A 17,612-nucleotide genomic window follows, 5' to 3' on the forward strand; every position below is an offset into this window, starting at 1 on the left:
AGGCAGGTGAAAGATTTCCGAACAACATCACCTCCGTTTTATCGGAATTCAGTTTCAAGCAGTTTTGTGTCATCCAATTACTTATGGCCAGCATTCCCAGATTGAAGTTGGAGGCCACTTCATCTCCGTTTTTATTTATGGCTAGGACAATCTGGGTATCGTCGGCATAGGATGTAACCACCAGGTGATGGATTTTTATGGTCCTCGCCAAGTCCGACACATAGATGTTGAATAATGTCGGACTTAGCGAGGATCCCTGGGGTACACCACAAGGAAGAGTGAAAGAAGGTGAACTGAAATTGCCGAAGGTAACAGATTGAACTCGATTGGTAAGAAATGAGGCGATGAGGTCCTTCGCTGAGCCCGTGATGCCGGCCGATTCGACACGGCCGATCAAGGTGGAGTGATCGACCGTGTCGAAGGCCGCAGACAGGTCCAGCAAAATAAGCACCGCCGAACCTCCACCATCCAAAGACTTCCTAATTTCCTCCGTGGCCCTGATAAGTGCAGTTTCCGTCCCGTGTCCTTTTCGAAAGCCAAATTGTGTCTCGTCCAGACAGTTGTTATGCTCTATGAAGTCGGAGATTTGTCTATTCATGATTTTTTCTACAATCTTGGCGGGGAGCGGGAGGCAAGCGATTGGACGGTAGTTGGCAACTATCGTAGGGTCAAGTGAGCTTTTTTTAATAAGAGGCTTGACGATGGCTCTTTTCCAGATGGAGGGGAAGGTCGTGGACAGGAACATAGCATTAAATATCTCAGTGAGTATAGGACAAAGGATTTCAGGAAAATTTTTAAGGATAGAGGGGGGGCATGGGTCTTCTGGGGACCCGGAGTTCGTGGTGTTTAAAAGATGGGACACAAGATCAGAGGAGATCTGGGAGAACTCCTGAAAAGAGTTAGAAGGGATTGATCGCGGGGGAATGGAAGAATTCGAGGCAGAAGGAAGACGGTCGTTAGAGACAGAGTGAGAATGTCCAGTGTCATTAGCATGAGCTTCGAATTGGGAGAAGATGTCAGTGACTTTTTTTTGGAAGTGATTAGCCAAAGAGTTACATAGTTCTTGGGTATACGTGACTGGGGTAGACGTAGTTTGTCCGGAGAGATGCGTCACTACCTGGAAAAGTTGTTTGGTCGAATCTTGAGCAAGATTAATTTGATTGGTGTAAAAATTACTTTTCTCAGTGATAATAGATTGTTTGTATTTCAGCAACATGGATTTATAGAGGGCTTTTTGCTCAGGGTCGTAATCACGTCTCCATTTGCGTTCTTGACGCCTGCACTGTTGTCTTTCTAGCCTTAGAGTATCATTGAACCAGGGTGAGGACTTAGTTGTTCTGTTGGAGGAATGTCTCTTAAGTGGTACTGTCTGATCGACAGTGTTTTGAATCCAAGTTGTATAATTATTGGCACCTAATTCAGGGTCATCCGTCGTGGGAGGTCGTGAAGACGCGAGTGATGACTGAGAAGCCGGAATGTCGATGCTTTTCCAGGCTCTGAATTTATTCACTGATGGTTTGGTAAGGGCTCTGGGTGGAATAGGGTGGAGTAAAAAGTTAAAAAGAATGGCAGAATGGTCCGTCCAGGTGAAGGGAAGGAGATCCTTTATCACTAGGGATTTCTCGCTGGAGAATAGGCCATCCAGGAGATGACCCGCAGTGTGGGCTGGCCATGCCCCTCCAGCTCCAGTTTGAAGGCAAAATCACCCCACGCCGGCTGGAGTCTGAGCAGCGTGGAAGTCAGGAATCAGACCCCTCCACTGCCATAATGAAGATCTCAAGATCCTGATGGATATAAAGACCAGCCTCAAAGCGATAGATGGCAAACTAGATGGGATGGTGCAACATCTTGATAAAATGAGCGAGAGGGTTGACAAACACGGGGAGTGCCTAGACCAGCATGAAACTAGGGTTTCGGATATTGACGACAATCAGACCACGACCAGTAAGCAATTGATCCGCATGGACAGGGTCCTAGCCATCATCAAAGCAAAAAATGAAGATTTAGAGGCCCGGTCTAGGTGAAATAATTTGGGAATTGTAGGTCATCCGGAATCCACTACTATTGACAATATGGACGACTAAATCACAATGATGCTGAAGGAACTTTTTGAAGCCACTCTGTCCCCGGTGTTTATTGTGGAGCAGGCGTTCAGGGCTTTAGCGCCACGACCGCCTCCGGCACTTCAGTGCACCTTAAAATCATGCACCTCCTCAACTATAAGGACATGGATGTGGTGTTGCGCCTCTCTAAGGATCGAGGAGAGGTGCAGTTCTGAGGCAATGTGATTTCCTTCTACCCAGATTTCACTGTTGCGGTGCAGGCAGCTCGGAAGGAATTCCTACCCACCAAAAAAATCATGCAAAAAGCAGAGATTAAATACACTCTCCTATACCCTGCCAAACTGAGAATCAAACACCCAGGAAATACACACTTCTTCGCCAGCACAAAAGCAGCGCATACATTTGCCAAAAACATGGCCCGAGTGTGGCAAGGGGATCTCCGCACCACAAGCAGTGGCGACGCTGGATGACAATTACTAGTGCTGTGCCCATATGTAACCTGCACTGGGGCTCATTTGAGTTGACACTTTGCCACACGGCGTCCTATGATTTTTGCTGGCGGGGTAAGGGTGATGAATGACTACTGCAAGTTGAATGTAAAGGTTCCATTTCTGATGTACAACACTGTGAGCCCCAGTTGTCGGTTCAGCCACTCAGCCTAGCTCTGGCTGGGGTGTTTGCCTGGCTCTCCTTTGCCCCCCGGAAGGATTCCTATTTCTGTGGTATTGTACTTGAGTTATTGGCTACCTGTTATGCAAGCCTTACTGTTGATCTTGGGGTTTGGGGTGGGTATTGCATGGGTTCGGGTATCTCAACTGAGTTCAGGGGTTGGAGTGGGTGGGTTTGGGTCTTCTGTTCACAGTGAGTAAGTGTTATGTTGGTTACCACACATGCTCGATCTAACACAGGCCATTTGCCCTATTTCTATCGCTTGCCCTTCCGCTATTGGTAGAAGGAGAGAAATGCCCCTGATTTTGCTGGCACATTCTGCCTGCATAATTGAAAGTCTCCCCATCTTGAAGCTGCCACATGCATGCACCTACGACATTAGATGCACTCAGACCAACCACTTCCCCCACACCGCAGCATGTCAACAGGCACTAAATGTCTAACTTGGAATGTCCGTGCTCTAAACAACGCCAGAAAAGCCTGCCTCGTAGACACATACCTCACACAACACCAAGCTGACATGCTTCCTGCAGGAGCTATATCTCACTCCCTCCAACATTGCTCGTTTCTGTGCTCAATGGTGCGCAGAGACACACGTTGCTTGCTACTCTAATTATGCCCAGGGAGTTGCCATACTGATCAGTAAAAACTTGCCATGGAAACTCACACAAGCTAAGCTGGATTCAGGAGGTCGTTTTGTGCTTTTAGCTGGCACCCTCCATGAACACCCAATCATACTTTCTTGTGTTTATGGCCCCAAGACAGATTGCCCTGAGTTTTTCAGTGAGGTATGGTGCCACATTGTGAATCTAGGACCTGGTGCGATAATCTGGAGGGGAGATTTTGATGTTATTTTGGACCCAGATATGGATAGGTCTGGAGCACCCCATCACCCGCACCCAAAGGCAGCCACACAACTTCACACCCTAATACAAGATGAAAACCTTGTTGACATTTGGCGACCCCTACACGGTATGAGTAAGGAGGGCACATGTATCACTTCTGCTACTGGAGCATGGTCACGCATTGATTATTGGCTTGTCACTAGGGCGGTCCGGACATGGACAATCAGTACCTCGATACTCCCCTGCACACTCTCTGACCATTTACCGTTAATGTTGGAGTTGATGTTACCCCATGCAATCCCGAGGGCTTTCTCTTGGCGCCTGCTGGCGTGCCGGGATATCAGTTTTTTTTGCTCAGAGATACGGTCTGCTATTATTGATTATTTTGCACTGAATGCCGGTTCTGTCTAGTCGGCATTTGTACAATGGGATGCCTTTCTGTCCTCATCTGGGGGGTATGTATTGCTAAACAAGCCAGAATATTAAGGGACATTCCCTCACAACTCGCACGCCTGGAGTCCGCTCTGAGAGCAATAGAGGTTGAATTGTTCCAAACTAACGATAGGGGCCTCTTGGCGAGAATACGGTAAACGTTATTGGAATATAATGAGGAGGTGGACCGCAAGGTTCCCTATCTGAGTCAGGAGGCCTAAGCCCGTGGATATGAGGAGTGAGAGCGCTCTGGCAAGACGTTAGCCCAACTCATTAGGCCATGTAAAGCGCATGATTATATAGTGGGTCTTACTGACGGACATCTATGACACCATACGAACCCCACTGATATTCTGGACACAATGGCTACTTTTTAGTCTGACCTCTACTCAATCAAATCACAATTTCACTCTGATGAGATTAAAGAGTACTTGGCAACCATACTGGTAGTGTGGTTAGATGATGTACATCACCAATACTTAGATTCTATGTTCACAGAAGAAGAGGTCCAACAGGTTAACCGCAGCCTCCTGAATGATATGGCACCCGGTATTGATTGCCTCACAACATCCTTTTATAAAGAATTTGCCTCTATTAACCCCACATCTGCTCCCTATGTATGAAGAATCCGTAGAAACAGGAGTACTCCCCGCGTCAATTCATTGTCACTGTCCTCTAGCCCTGTAAACCTGCCACATCATGTGACTCCTAGAGACCGGTTCAGATGATAAACATTGACAATAAGATCTTAGCAAAATTCATCGCAAATTGTCTGGCCCCACTACTCCAGGCAAAGACTATTACTCTACCTATTTTTTTATACTCGATATACCTTTGTTATGTCCTCAGCCCTAATACTTCCTTTGGGGGGGGGTCTTAATTCTCAGCCTAGTGGGTACAGATGCTGCATAAGGATGCTCAAAGGTGCAGACATCAGCTATTTACTGAATGAATGATGGTTACAAAACTTTTCATTACTTTGCTTCTTTCATTTAAATTTTCCATTAGTATTACTTTATCTCATTAGTTTCAATAATGTTTTGTAATGCTTCCTGCTGCTGTTTACCTATATTTGGTCTAGGCTCTGCCTCTGACTTATTTATACAAACCTGCTCCATGTGAGGCGCTGTGCCTTGTACCCTCCGAATAATTAAATGCCATGACATTTTAAGATGTATTTTGCAAGGTTTTCTCTATATTGTTTTTATGTTTTGCACATTTGTTTGTACTTTTGCTAATAAGTGCATACTTGAGCAGAGTGTACTCCATAATACATCATTTTAGGTTTAAAAAAAAGAAATGGAAGTTGGCCCTGCAGGGGTCAGTTGCTCAAAGAATACGAGTGGGACTTTAGAAAAAGCCAGCAGTTGTTATTTAAAATGCCAGCTCAGTGGGGACTTAAGGTAATTGCTATTGATTGTTGAAATGCCTTTCTTGGAGTAATACATGTATGACTGCTTATCTGAAAACTCCGTGCAGGGCATATTTTATCCAGAATACCTTTGCACGAGACAGCAGTGAATATTTCGTTGCAGGCGTCCTGAATGTAGGATTTACTATATGTGACATTAAGATTACTGTATTACGCTTCCTGGTTCTTGTGTTTGAAACCGGTGAACCTTCCATACCCACGGACCGGTCTCTCGAGAGTTTGAATTTTTATGAATTACTTTGAGGAAGATTTAGAACTCTAGGAAGATACAAGTGTGAGATTAGTCTCACAAATCAGTCTTTGAAACTGGGGAGGAGAACACTGCTGACGTTTTATTTGTACTGACCAGTGCTTAATTTGTGAAAATATAAGTGCCGGGGCCCTCATCAGGAGGCCTCTGCAGCTTGCAACACCCATTGCCACTGCCAGGTCTGCCAACGACAGTACCTACACAACTACTAACCACCACACGGCTACAAGTGTGTCAATTCAGCCTATCCCAGGCCTCCAAAGATATAAAAATAGCTTGGGCGGCAGGTATTATTTTTAATGCATACTGAATGAATAAACAATTGCTGTGCTTCTCATCTCTAAATTATACAAACAGCACCACCATGTGGCAGCTGTCATAAGTGCTAGTGCCAACAATTAAGTTGTGCCGACAATTAAGGGCCGGTGCTGAGCACCGGAAACCACCAGCTCAAATGAAGCACTGGCTGACTTCCAGGAGCAATGGGTGCCATCTCATGAAATGTGTTGCAAACCTGCAAGGTACTCTGTGATTTGCAAAGTCTGAAGAGTACCTGGATCTTCCAATTAAGGCCATGATTTAGAGCTGTCGGTGATGGAACACCTCTCGTTCATCAATGAAATCCAAAGGAGAACCTACAGGAGGAATTTACTTAACAATCCTCCAATACCAATTTGCTGTTTTAGTATTCAGGTCCCCTGTTATAACAATACAGCTCACTTGCTCACTGTAAATATTTGAATTAATATCTAAAACGTGCAACAAATCAGTATTATATTTGCCTCCAGGCGAATTGACTATCACGGATACCGATATTTGGTGAACATAATTTACTAGCTTAATGTCTTCCAACTTTTCAAGAGGATGAATAGGGTCTGGTCACTGAAAAGTGACAATGGGCAAAACAAAGTCGTGAGTAAATATATAAATGCGCGGGTACAGAGAAATGTTTTTGGAGGCCTCGCTACAGAGGCGAGTGATGGTAACCCCCATGCAGAATGTTAAGGGGGCCCCTGAGTCTACCATATCTCACAGATATTCATTGAACTTGGCCTGAATCGGCCCTTCCTAAAGGGTTGGGGCCTCCCCCCTTCACCACAGAGGCTCCATTGGCCTGTGTGGTAAACGTCGTTTACAACGCGGTGTTTACACCGCACGACCTTTACCACTCTGCCATTACAAAGCAAGTCGTTACTACGACTTGCGCTGGATGGCGCTGTTGGTTAAGGAATATTGCAATTTTATATTCCAACACCTTCCCTACTGTTACGTGGACTGGTGTTGGAATATAAAATTAGAATATTCCTCAATCCGCGCTCTCCAACGCAAGTCGTTGTAACGACTTGCGTTGTAAAATCCGCGATGTAAAGTACCGCGATCAAAAAGATCGCGTTGTACTGACGTACATCCGCCTGTGTTACACCTCTGCCTAGCTCATCATTGACAAATGTCTTTATAAGGTAGCAAAGTGGTCAAAATATCTGCTAATTGGGCTCCAGGGCATTTTACTCGCTACAACATTCAGAGCAATTAGTGTGACATCTCCTGATGTTAAAATGTAAATGTATGTATACTTGTAAAGCACACTATCACCTTTCAGGCATCCTGGCACTGAATACGGCTGTGGAACCCTTCCTGGCTTTCCATGTGAGATCCCTCCTACTGGGTAACCCCAAGGTGAAGCCAGGCATCCCATCGCTTTCGGGGCCGTTGTGGAGATTAAGCAAGCTATTGCCCAGAGTGGGACCCATGATTAGAGTAGGCACCGAGGCGAGAATTATCGAGTCCGTGGACATTGAGCCCAAGACCCACCGAGGCGGGAATTGAACCCTGGTCCCGGGTTAGACCTCTACATCAGGGTCTGCCGCTTCTAACCAGTGAGCCACACTTCTTTACTGTTACGGTTACTGAAGCCATTTTCCCATAACAATCAGACTGAGGAAAATACCTCTATATGTATATAGATTTCATCAGCAATTATCTCATTCCTCCCAGTTATTTATCTACTATCCAGCAATACTTATAACTGCTGTTGTCATACTCGATGACAAAGGCAGTATCATGAACCAACAGGACGACAATATTTCAAACAAGGTGTCAGAGTAAGTGGCACTTCGAAATAGTTATGATAAATATACAATGCGTAAATTTTCAATGCATTCTTGTTTTCAGTCTTCATCCTTTGCAATGATAAATGTGTGTATATGATACTGGATTTTTATTGATTACAGCCAGCCTGATTCAAGAGCAAAATGGAATCCAAAGTCTTTCTTCTTCTTTTTCTGGGAGACGTTCCGTGTCCACCGGGGGATTTTATGACGCTGACGCAGACAGCAACCATGCGGTCACGAGACTCGCCTTTCTAGAAGCTAGAAATAATATCTCAGCTACAGGTAATTTGCTGTAATGTGTGTCATATCGTTCATTCATTTCCTTAACTTCGGTTCGTAAAAAAACATAGAAGGCAACAATATACAATCATTTATGTAAAACAGACTAAAACCAAATAGATATATAACAATATAAAAACACTATAGATTAAAAAATGCTAAAAACAAGTTGCATCCCTCTTTGACAGAGATGTGAGGAACTTAAAATGCCCCTAAGGTTTTTAGTTGGACAAGAATTTTCTTGGACCTCAGATACTTTATTGCTGTTAATTTCCAATTTTTTGCGTTTTCGTGGTGATTGTTCGTATTATGTAGGCAGCTGGGTTGGTATTCGATTGCAACAAGTAATATTTTATGTAATCTGTTGCTCCAATTCGTTTGGTTGCAGTCAGTACTGTTTTGCAGCAGCAAAAAAACAATGTTGTCTTTTACCCAAAGTAGCTCACTCGTTTTTGTATATTAAACGGTGCTTAATAGCATCTTGTAACTTGTCTCCTTTCTGGTGAAGAATTGGCTTGGTAGTTTAGTCTGCCCTGTTCCCATGATGCACTGGGCCAGGGACAGACTGATTTGCATATAGCCAGGTTCTGAGCTGGGATGGGGCAGTGAGATAAATAATGGTGATGGATCAAGCCCTGATCTTTGGACTGGGTAAGAGGGGTCTGCTTAATTCAGACACTCTGTTCATCACCACCCCCTTTTCTGAATCGTAATAGCATCTTGTGGCAAAGTTCCACCACCTGATCGGTTTATGTAATCTAGCGCCTGGCTTCTAAAATTATTTAAAAATCTACTAGACACGATATCCAAAAACCCTTGCTCTGTTGTTGGTATATTGTTATGCATATTAAAAGCCTCCCACGGAAAGCACACGACTTAAATACTTCCCAAAGAAACATCTGTGCAACTACTTTGGACTAAAATGTACAGAGTATTGTATTTGCAATATTTAGAAGGAATGTGGTTGAAAAAAATAAAAACAAGCAGATGCACAACGAATGCCACGTAAAAACATAATGTCTTTGTTTCACACAGAGCTCCTTTAACGCCTTTCCCAATGGTTCCTGTCTGTTTCTCTCCACTGTGAAAAAATAACACAAGCCTAAATGGCTGCTACAATTAAACATTAATCAAGATTAGACTAAGTAGGAACTTCCCCATTAAAAGTAGTTTAACAGACTCTGCAGTTGAAAGTGATTTTCTCTTGCTGGAGACCAAGGTATTTATATCCCATAGCACTGTGGTTGGTTAATGTGGCTGAACGTAGCTTCTGCCTTCTACAAGGCTAAATGAGGGAGATGTTTTATTGGCGTGGGGTTTTATACACTCTACAAACCCCGAGACTGCGCGTCTCACTGTAACTCCATTAGTCCCTCTTCCAACTCTTGTAATAATTCAGAAACTCTGCACAAAGGAATCGCTTTTAGCAATTACTGCATATACATATTTAAAGTTTGGGGATGCAACTATATGTGCGATGATATAATTTGTACAGTAACAGCATACCCATATTTGGCAATACATTAGGTAGAAAAGTACCAGAGCGACAAGCTGCAGCTGAAACTCACAAAAAATACGTCTTTCGTGAACCGCTGGTTTTGTATTGAAAGAAAAACAAAGACAGCAGAAAGTGATCCTTTATAAGGACGAGAGCCCTCACTCACCGGAAGGTGACATGTTCATCATTGGGCTCCCTCCTCACATCTGGCCCGCAAGGTCCCAGATGTGGGCTACAACTCTCCACCAAAGAAGGAGGTGGGTGGAGATGAGCTGAGTTGTTTTAGAGTGGGGGATAACTCTAAGCAAAGGAGTGAGTGAGGGGCAGAGTGCAAAAACAAAATCAGTGATAAGATTAAAACTACCTCAGGGGCCCAATAACTTTATTCGGTGTTAACCTTGGATAGGGTTAAAAACTAGGAGGACTGGGGGTTCAGAGCAAATATACCCCCATAGCGGTCAACATGTTTCTGCCTGTGTTAGAATCCAGCATGAGTTCTTAGGCATTCATCAGGACCAACAAAAGTTCGAGTCACTCTGATTGCAACAATAAAAATAAAATAAATCAATCAGATGGCTATACTGGCCTTGTCCATATGTTGTCACGGAAATGATGGGTGATTAATACACCACCTCCCTCTTATGTGAATGTGGGATTCTTGTAAAGCGCACTGTTACTCTACCCGAGTGTCCTGGCGCTGTAGACCGCTGGGGAACCCGTCCTGGTTTTCCCTGTGAGATGGTCCCTTTATGGGTATCTCCAGGGTGAAACCAGGCATCCCCTGCGTCTGTGTGGGCCGTTGTAGAGGTGAGGCAAGCTTAATGCTCAGAGTTACTGAGTGTGTTCCCTGGTTAAGAGTAGGCACTGAGGCGAGAATTATCGAGTCCGTTGACCCTTTTTCCACAACCCTGCCACGTCAGGAATTGAACCCTGGTCCCAGGCAGTTCTCTGCGTACAGGTCCGCCGCCTCTAACCAGTGAGCCACACCTCTCCACTCTAACCAGTGAGCCACACCTCTCCACATGGAGGTGGGAACTTATCTCCTCTTATGGAGGAGATAAGTTTCCACCTCTCTATTGCCACAAGGTACCCCTCAACCACAATAGGCTTACAGTATGGCTACTCGTGATTAGCAACGTAATGGGAGGTCTCCAGGACCTAGGCTTATAGTACGGCTACTCGTGGTTAGCAACGTAACGGGAGGTCTCCCCATATTATCACCTGACAATAAAGCCCTGGGCAAGTCAGGTCCCAACTGTCTCATGAATTAAAAACAACAAACAGAATGTGGTGGAGGTGAAATTCACTTTTCTGGTCCCTACTTATTAAGAGGAAAGGGTAAGGAAAGATAAGGGGCGTGGAAACAGGTTTATGGACTAAAGGTGACGACAGGCTCGTCTGTCTTGTAAGGTCGATCACCTTCTCTAATAAGCAAGTACTCATATGAAGAAGGGAATGAGGGAGATGACGTCATGTTTACATGTCTAGTCTTGGAGATCAAAAACAAGCAGGTCTCAGCAACCTCCTCTACCGCGATGCTGAATATCAGTGTCTGTATTGCTGATATGAGTATCAATAGCCTACAGCCAGGGCCAGATTGGCCATTTATCCTACTGGGCATTTCCCCGGTGAGATGGAGCTACTAAAGGATGGTTTTAAACCCCACAGCCAATCATTTCACATACACTGTACAATGTAAATCACACTGGTCTCCCACTATGGCCTGCAGATAATTTTTCACATTACAGAAGGGGCACACAGTGATTCAGCATGGCACGCTGGTTTAATAGGTAATGATTTAAAATGATAAGTGGACAAGCATTTATTACACTGTGCGAAGACTCAGAACTTGTTAAGTATGTGGTAATGTGTGCAATTAGAGTGAAGGCATCTCTCTGTTTTACTCAGCATGAACTAAGCGCTCTTAAAATCTTTAATAACATAGGATAAACACCTCATTAAATCCCTGTCCAGTGATAATTTTACAAAGGATTTATGGTTTCCCTGTACATATTCAAATAAAATGTTAAAAGTTTCCTCATACATTAAAGTGTTGAAAATCTGAAGAATACATCAGCTGTCCTAAAAATGTTTTTATTTTTTATTTACAGGGGGTGCAAACCTAGTGTCTTGTGGAGGCTGCGGTTATGTGAGGTTTTGGAATATCTTCAACTGCCAACTGATGGCAGAATTTTCAGCACACAGTAATATGGGGTCCATTATTATGACGATTGATAAAAGAAACCAATACCTAATTACAGCCGACCTGGATGGATGGGTGAAAATATGGAACATAGAGGTAAAAATCATGCTCTTGTTCATCTTAGTGCAGTCCCTTTTAACTGAGTAATTAAAAACATTGACAAGTTGCTTTGAACAGGTGTTTGTAGAACGTGAAACCCCCTGAAAGTGCATCCCCTCTCCCCATTATAAATATCATGCTGCTGATTGCACACATTACAAATAGCCCGCGCAACGTTGAGGACCTGATTCCAGGTCTCGCTGAGCGGGTTATTACATCAAACAATAGGTTCAGGAAGAGAAAAGCACACCTAAAACTTTGCGTGGTCTATCTAAGAAGAAAATGAAGAAATGGAAAAAATACAATAACAAAATAATTGAAGAAGCCCTGAAAACAAATTGCAAATATCAAAAAAAGGTAATATTTATTATATGTAACACAAAAAAAAATTCTAAAAACAATTAAGCTCAAGACAAACAATGCTGGTGTGCATGGGAAAAACATATGACAAAAACCAGACTTGTGGCAAACAAAACCATTACATAGTAGAATAAAGGAACAACATAGACATAAATGTAGTGTCATTATAGAATTTGGGCAACAAAGAAGCGTCGACGGCGTTTCGAACGCTGTTTAATTATGCGGTCTTCTTCAGGACAGAAAATTGCTTGAGCGTTGTGTATCTGTACAATAGAAAATCAATTTAAATATTTTACTAAATTCATACAGACTTTTAGTTCATTAAGGCTTCTTCAAAAGAAAAGGCTTTAAAGTCAAAGAAGAAAAGAAAAGACGCCTTGGGGGGCTTCTTCAATCATTTTGTTATTGTATTTTTTCCATTTCTTCATTTTCTTCTTAGATAGACCACGCATAGTTTTAGGTGTGTTTTTCTCTTCCTGAACCTATTGTTTGATGTAATAACTGATTGTCCCGGGTTCGGGGTTTTTGGACAGCCCCTGTGGTTGTTAACCCCTTCGATTCTGATGACGAGCTCAGCTCGTCATCAGCCACGGTGGTCGTGTGCTGATGACGAGCTGAGATCGTCATGAATATATGGCATCCAGGATTTTCCAGCGCAGGGGAAAAATAACCACAGCAGCCAAGGTGTTAATGAGCTGAGTGGGTTAGCGCGCCGCCTGATCACAAGTGTGCCCGTGATCCGGCACCCAAGAGGAAAACCAGGTTCAATGTTATCAGGTGGAACTGCCAGCTGGTAAAATCTAGGTAACTAGCACACGTACTGTTTTCTGAACTTTTGAACCACCACCCCCTTGCGTGCACCTGTGCCCCCCCACATGAGCAGTTGTGCTGTGCAGGTGAATTGACATGAGCTCAAGTACCCAGGGGACTTCCCTTACACCAGGAACACCTTAGTGCAGATTACAGAAAACTGAGGGCAAACTAACACTTGTGGACCAGGTTCGGGGATTAGAAGCAATCAGATGCGGACTTTGACATCCAAACTGAGATACACATGTTTCCTTCTTTCATTCACTTTCTTCTTCTCTCTTGCCATCTAGATTTAATTTCCATATACATCATTATCTAACTTGCTTACCCAGAGCAGCCGATGGGCCGTGTTTCCCTCCCGTGCTTCCATTGTGCAATCTCAGACTGCTGCCATTTTATTCAGTTCTCTCTACCTCACACATTCACTTGCAGAGGAGGGGTAGACAGGTCATTGTGTTCCCCTCTTATGGAGAAGAAGGAAGAGTTTAGTCTGGCATGAACCTTCAAAGAGACCGTAGGAGCCGCCAATAGACAATAACACAAGTAGAGTCTGTTTGGACTTACTAGGGGGGGGCGGAATTTGCGTAATCGCGTTACGCAAATCTCCGTGAAACTGTCAAAAATTTCGCGAGCACGCGGAATTACTTGTGCGCAATGCTTTTTTCCTGTTCACAATCGCTGTTTGCGCGCTCGGGGTAAATATCTCACGAACACGCATTTTGAGAACGCGAACAAGCAAAAAAATTACGCGAAATCGCAGACGCAGAATTTTGGGCAATTTTGCGATCTCCGCAGAACGCGAAGTTACCAAAATTCCGCAAATCCCGTGAGCAGAACGGAATTTGCCACCCAGGCCTAGCACTTACCCAGCCTCAGAATTCATAGCAGAGCTCATCAGGCGCAGTGCAAGGAACAGGGTACTGATAGTGGACATAGTGACAGAGACACAGCTCAGCCTCAGAAGCCATTCACTTTGCTAGTTCTTAAACCTGGATGTTCCACCAACCCACGACCCAAATTCAAGATGTGCTTCAGAAACCGGATGGAGTGATCAATAAGGACTTGATGAAAAAGAAATTATGAAAGAAAGAAGATGCAATAGTTTTCACTGCTACTCAGTCAAAGGCAATGTGTTATTTGTCTTGATGAACCGCATGACACATTTGTCACAATTACCACCCTCTGGCCTTAATACTAATTTAATAGCTAATCTTTTTTGCGATCTACATGCAATTTCTTCACTATCTTGTACATAGTATGGTCAGCTTTGACATGCAGTCCATACGGTTGTTGCGGTGTGTAACCACTTCAAGCAACTGAGACAGAGACAAGGTTCTGCAGGTTTGTCCTCCCTGCTTTTGATAAGTGAATAACTAATTGTGTTGCAGATATTTGCTGCAACTAGACCAACCAAGTTAGGTCCAGATGGATCATTGATGTTGTAATGACAAGTCTGTGTCCGCCTAGTGCAGCATGTAGAGGAAATAAATATGTCCTCAATATGCATACACAGAATATTCGTGAATTGGGCAGGCCTCAGACAGAGTAAACCACATTTTATAAAGAGTATGCAAGTGGAGGCTATGCTTGTGAAACTGCATAATGGCTTTACATTTGCGAGAAGAAGGAACCTATGCTTAATAGGAGTAGTGGTTGAATTAATGTGGTATTTGAGATGCTACCAACACAAACTGCATTTGTAGTACTGCGGGCGGATGCAGTTGGATATATTTATGGAGTGCTTGGACCACACCCTGCGGAGCTTGGTGGTCCTGAAATACTGCTTTCACGATTCACCACCCAATCTCCTATGAATGCAGTGAGATTAAAAATCCCACTTATGCTTAGTGATCTGAGATTTCCCATCCCCAATCTGAGCAAGTCTACTGGGCCATATTTGTAGGTCATCATATCCTGTGACGTCATTTTACCCCATTCTGCATCAGTGAGACATTTGCTCCCTGGGTGAATGCTGAAATTCTCTTTCTGTACATGCACAGCCCTTTGTAAATTATTTAAATTTAATTCTACCATGTTTTGACCACCTTATATGCTCATATATGTGCCGTTTGTCACTATGTTTGGACTAAAGACTCATGATTATGCCTACCGGGCACCCGAGCCTTACACGTGCTTAACACACAACACACACTATACACCTTTATATAATATAACCACCCCACTGTAGCAAAGCTGGCTAAACTCCTGAGGTGTTTATTTGTCTTCTAGAGACTCTACTGGGTAGCTGAACAAACTGAATTGTAAGAGCATATTACTATACTGTGATGACACTTATTGCAGTACATTTATAGCTACATGGTTTTTTAAATATAGTAATTTGTACTGCACAGAAGAGATGCACCATAAATGGAGTATTGGTCTTTATTCAGGTGGATGTAAGTGATGAGCACCTGCACTCATGTTTGGGGACTGGGGTATACTATTTTCAGGCTTTGACATAGAGCAAAATAGAAGAGGGAATACAAGGGAGAAAGAGGAATGAAGGGAATTATACGAAAATAGTCATAAAGTGAGAATGCAAGCAAATAATTTGCAAGAGTTAGATAAATAGACAGAAAGTGTATTGTGGTGTTAGAAAGAGGCCTGGGTGGAATCAGGATTAGAAAGCCTTGATATTCGGCAACCCAGTCATTCAACAGAGCTGCCAGAAAAACTTTGGGCCACTACTCTTCTGTTTGTGTCCTGAAAAGTCTTTTCAGTTCATTGATGAAAAGCAGGTGATCAAGTTTTGAAACCTCGGTTAAACCGAAGAAACCATCACCAGACAGCCGACATCCAGGGTCTGTTTTTTAACCCAAAATATTTTATGCCACAATTGTACAGAATCTAGGACAATTTTTAAATGGGAGGAACCAGGTTTCTAAAATCTCGGTAAACTATCCACCCAGATGCAAATACTAGAAATATCATCTCTCAGATTCCTGCAAAATACAAACATTAATTTTTGGTTCAATTTTAATTCTTTCTGGTGTAGGGTTATAATTTCTGTAGTTTGCAAAAAACTCTGTTTGCAGTTGCAGTCGGTTAAAAACACGGGGGTACCTACTAAAAAGATGTCACATTTAAGAAGGCCCTAGGCTGCAAGTTATTTTGGCAGTAGATTTTTTTGAGTCTATGTTTTAGGCGTCCATGTTTGTACAGTGTGTGTTTTCACATGGAACCCAAATGGAATCCCTGGCAAGAGAGACTACATGAGTTTTCTCAAATTTTTTATTAGGCTCAAACACTAGCCATAAAAGACACATAAAAGGCAAACAGTAAAATACAGAATTCATTCAGTATAAAACCAGAATTTAAAATTCCACTCATTTAATTGCAAGAATAAAAACGTGCATACAGCATAGCAGCACAGGATATTTTTCAATTTAAAACAAGATCGATACATAAAGGTCAATAAATGCACTTCACCAATCTAAAAACATTGTGTTTCATAGTCTAACTGCACCATGTAAAAACAAGCAACATTAAAACAAATATTAGCATCAGTTAACATCTGCAAATATTATAGTGCTGGCCTAGCTTGGTTAAAATCCTTGTCCGTCAATAGAGGTTTCAAAAAATGCTTACACAGATGCTTATAGTATGGACAAATCAAGACAACATGCAGTGTGTCCTGTGTAGATAAAGAGTCAATTTGACAGGGAACACTCACCTCTTCATTTAACCAACCCTTTGGCAACACAGCAAATGGTGTAACAAATTTAATCTAAAACGAGTCAGGAGAAATCAGTGAGTATTATACATATGAAGTAATAAATACTATTCAATTGACATGATAGTTTGTAACTTGACATATGACCTAATGTATGGTTTCCACAAAGCAGCTGAATCCCGTCCACCTCCCATGCAGATGTTGTCTTATCCCACAAACTCAACATAATCTCTTACGCAGATGACACTCAACTGATCCTCTCACTCACGAGGAGCACTCATCGCCAAAATCTACTTCTGCAACACCATGACCAACGTAGCCAAATGGATGAGAGACAACTGCCTCTAACTCAACTCTGACAAAACTGAAGTACTAATCTTCGGGAAGAACACTTCCACATGGGACCATATCTAGTGGCCTGCAGAACTCGGAACATCACCAACACAGACTGACCATGCATCATCATTGAAAGCCAACTGACCATGAAATGACAATTCAACGCAGTTCCTTCCTCCTGCTTCCACACATGTCACATGGTCCTCTGAATCTTCAGATGGATCCCAACCAACACCAGAAGGACCATCACTCAGGCCCTCATCACCAGCCGCTTCAACTTCGGCAACACCCTCTATGTCGACATCTCCACCCAGCTCCTCAGAAAACTCAAGATCATACAGAACTCCGCAGCCAGACTCATCCTGGACCTGCCCAGACTAACCCACATCACTCCCACCTGAAAAACCTCCACTGGCTCTCCATACAGAAAAGATGTCAGTTTAGGATCCACACACATGCCTACAAAGCCCTCCACAACCTAGGACCTGCCTAGATCAACCATCGACTGAAATTCCACCTACCCACTAGAGACATGTGAACCTATTCCCTCGC

At 43.2% G+C, this 17,612-nt stretch overlaps 1 protein-coding gene across 2 annotated transcripts in view; it reads left to right on the forward strand.

The window, feature by feature from the left end:
* Positions 1-17,612, forward strand: part of WDR49 (WD repeat domain 49) — a 339,477-nt gene that overhangs the window by 202,781 nt on the left and 119,084 nt on the right. For both annotated transcript variants that reach the window (XM_086944927.1, XM_086944926.1), the window contains 2 exons: positions 7,923-8,084; positions 11,691-11,878. In XM_086944927.1, the coding sequence (XP_086801053.1) occupies positions 7,923-8,084; positions 11,691-11,878 (350 nt within the window). The remainder of the gene's footprint in view (positions 1-7,922; positions 8,085-11,690; positions 11,879-17,612) is intronic.

The sequence above is a fragment of the Lissotriton vulgaris genome, chromosome 11 (assembly GCF_964263255.1).
Source record: "Lissotriton vulgaris chromosome 11, aLisVul1.2, whole genome shotgun sequence".
Classification (NCBI taxonomy): Eukaryota; Metazoa; Chordata; class Amphibia; order Caudata; family Salamandridae; genus Lissotriton; species Lissotriton vulgaris.